General features: G+C 35.6%; 1 protein-coding gene across 1 annotated transcript in view; it reads right to left on the minus strand.

Annotated features, from left to right (window-relative positions):
* Positions 1–138, minus strand: part of LOC107557574 (BCL2/adenovirus E1B 19 kDa protein-interacting protein 3-like) — a 30,924-nt gene extending 30,786 nt beyond the window's left edge. Inside the window, exon 1 of the mRNA XM_016241048.1 lies at positions 15–138. Coding sequence (XP_016096534.1) covers positions 15–129 — 115 coding nt within the window. The 5' untranslated portion in view covers positions 130–138. The remainder of the gene's footprint in view (positions 1–14) is intronic.
* Between the last annotated feature and the right edge of the window lie 1,562 nt (positions 139–1,700).

Raw genomic sequence — 1,700 nt, forward strand, 5'->3', positions numbered from 1 at the left:
TGCAGTTGTCTTACCGTGCAAAGCATCATCTGGTGATTGAGATCCTGATTGAGCCATGATGGGACAGAGGAGTTCAGGAGCAGATGCACTGACTTCAGCTCCTCTCGACTCTCTTTGCCCGTGTTTCATTGTCCTCTGTGTGTGTTTGAGAGGCTAATGCTCACTAATCACTGTTTTTTAGAGGACACTACCTTTTATTCCTCTAGGGGGCACGCGGTGGCTCATGAAACCATAACCTCAAATCACACGTTTTTTAAGTTATTGAATTATTGTGTATCACTAATATTTCCTTTATTGGAAATATAAAAGTATTAATATGATATAATACGAGATTGTGCTTTTGCAATCATTTTAAATCAGTTAGATATTTCAAGTAATCATAAATAATTGCAACAAATGCATGGTCTAATTTACACCTGAATAGTGACATTTGATATACTTAAGTGACATTTTATTTAAAATAAACGCCTAAGAGGTGAAACAGAATAATAAGTATTTATCACACACAGTTGCTGACCAATCAGAGACAACTTCCGGGCTTCCACGCCCCGCCCTGTGCTTCACCGGTTTCAGAGTGGCTTTGCTGCTCTACGCTTATTCTGTTTTTATGACATAAATGCAGTAATCTCTCTTTCTCCCCACCTGTTTCAACAGGAGGTAAATATTGGCATCATTCCCTTCTTTTCCATAAATAGGCCAGATATGTGCCTATTTTCAGTCTAAAAACTCAGCAAGTTAGGTCAAATGTTAACGTTAAGTTAATGACCCATGTCCAGATATGACACATAAATTATGTATAAAATTATTTTAAAGGGTCAGTGTCTTTGATAGAGACCAGTGGCACAACAGAGTGTCTCAAAATAAGTCACATGACCAACAAAACATCCAGCATGTGTTGTCTCCTATTTAAAGTCGCCTGAACTCATATAAACTTTTAATACATGGGCAGATAATCTCTCCTGATCACCACACACCACCTAATACGTCTAATAAAAGCCTAATTACCATGGTACTGCCAATATTTTTTGGATATGTAATATGGATAGGTGTTGCATTTCAATTGTGATCATTTGGATGCAGTTTAATTGCAATTAGTTGACTTTACACACACAAATCAAGGCTTTAACAGAGCACTAATATATGTCACGAGAACACTTTTCACACGGCCAGCAGCCAGAACCTTTAAAAAATGAAGTTGGAGTGAGAGGAAATAAGGAGGTATGAATTACAGATCATCTAACCACACCTCTTCTCAAAAATGACCAAGTTTATGAAGGTAAACGGGACGAAATCGTCCTCCATTTCTCTACAGCTGATATCACTAGATAGATTGTTCCTGAACGTCTTTCTTTGTATATTATTGTAGATGCTACCATAATAATGATCTAGCTTTATGTTTTGGTAATCTTTTCAGAACTGAATATTAGCATTTTTAGGACACATCTGTCCAAATATATGATAATTAGATCATAAAACTTAAAAATAGTTGACTAATTAATCATGTTCTTATTCCCATTGTCATTATTATCTCAGTTTTAACCCTATAAAACCTACTGTATCATATTTGAAGGCCTCTGAAAAACTAAGTCAATAACAATAATATTATAATATTTTGTTTTACTTTTTTAGCCCATCCTGAAGCTAGATCTTCACAACACCTGATAAAAATAAAAAAGAACATCAGGATACAGCGGCAATCA

This window comes from Sinocyclocheilus grahami, unplaced genomic scaffold, assembly GCF_001515645.1.
Source record: "Sinocyclocheilus grahami isolate Dianchi unplaced genomic scaffold, SAMN03320097.WGS_v1.1 scaffold609.1, whole genome shotgun sequence".
Taxonomy (NCBI): domain Eukaryota; kingdom Metazoa; phylum Chordata; class Actinopteri; order Cypriniformes; family Cyprinidae; genus Sinocyclocheilus; species Sinocyclocheilus grahami.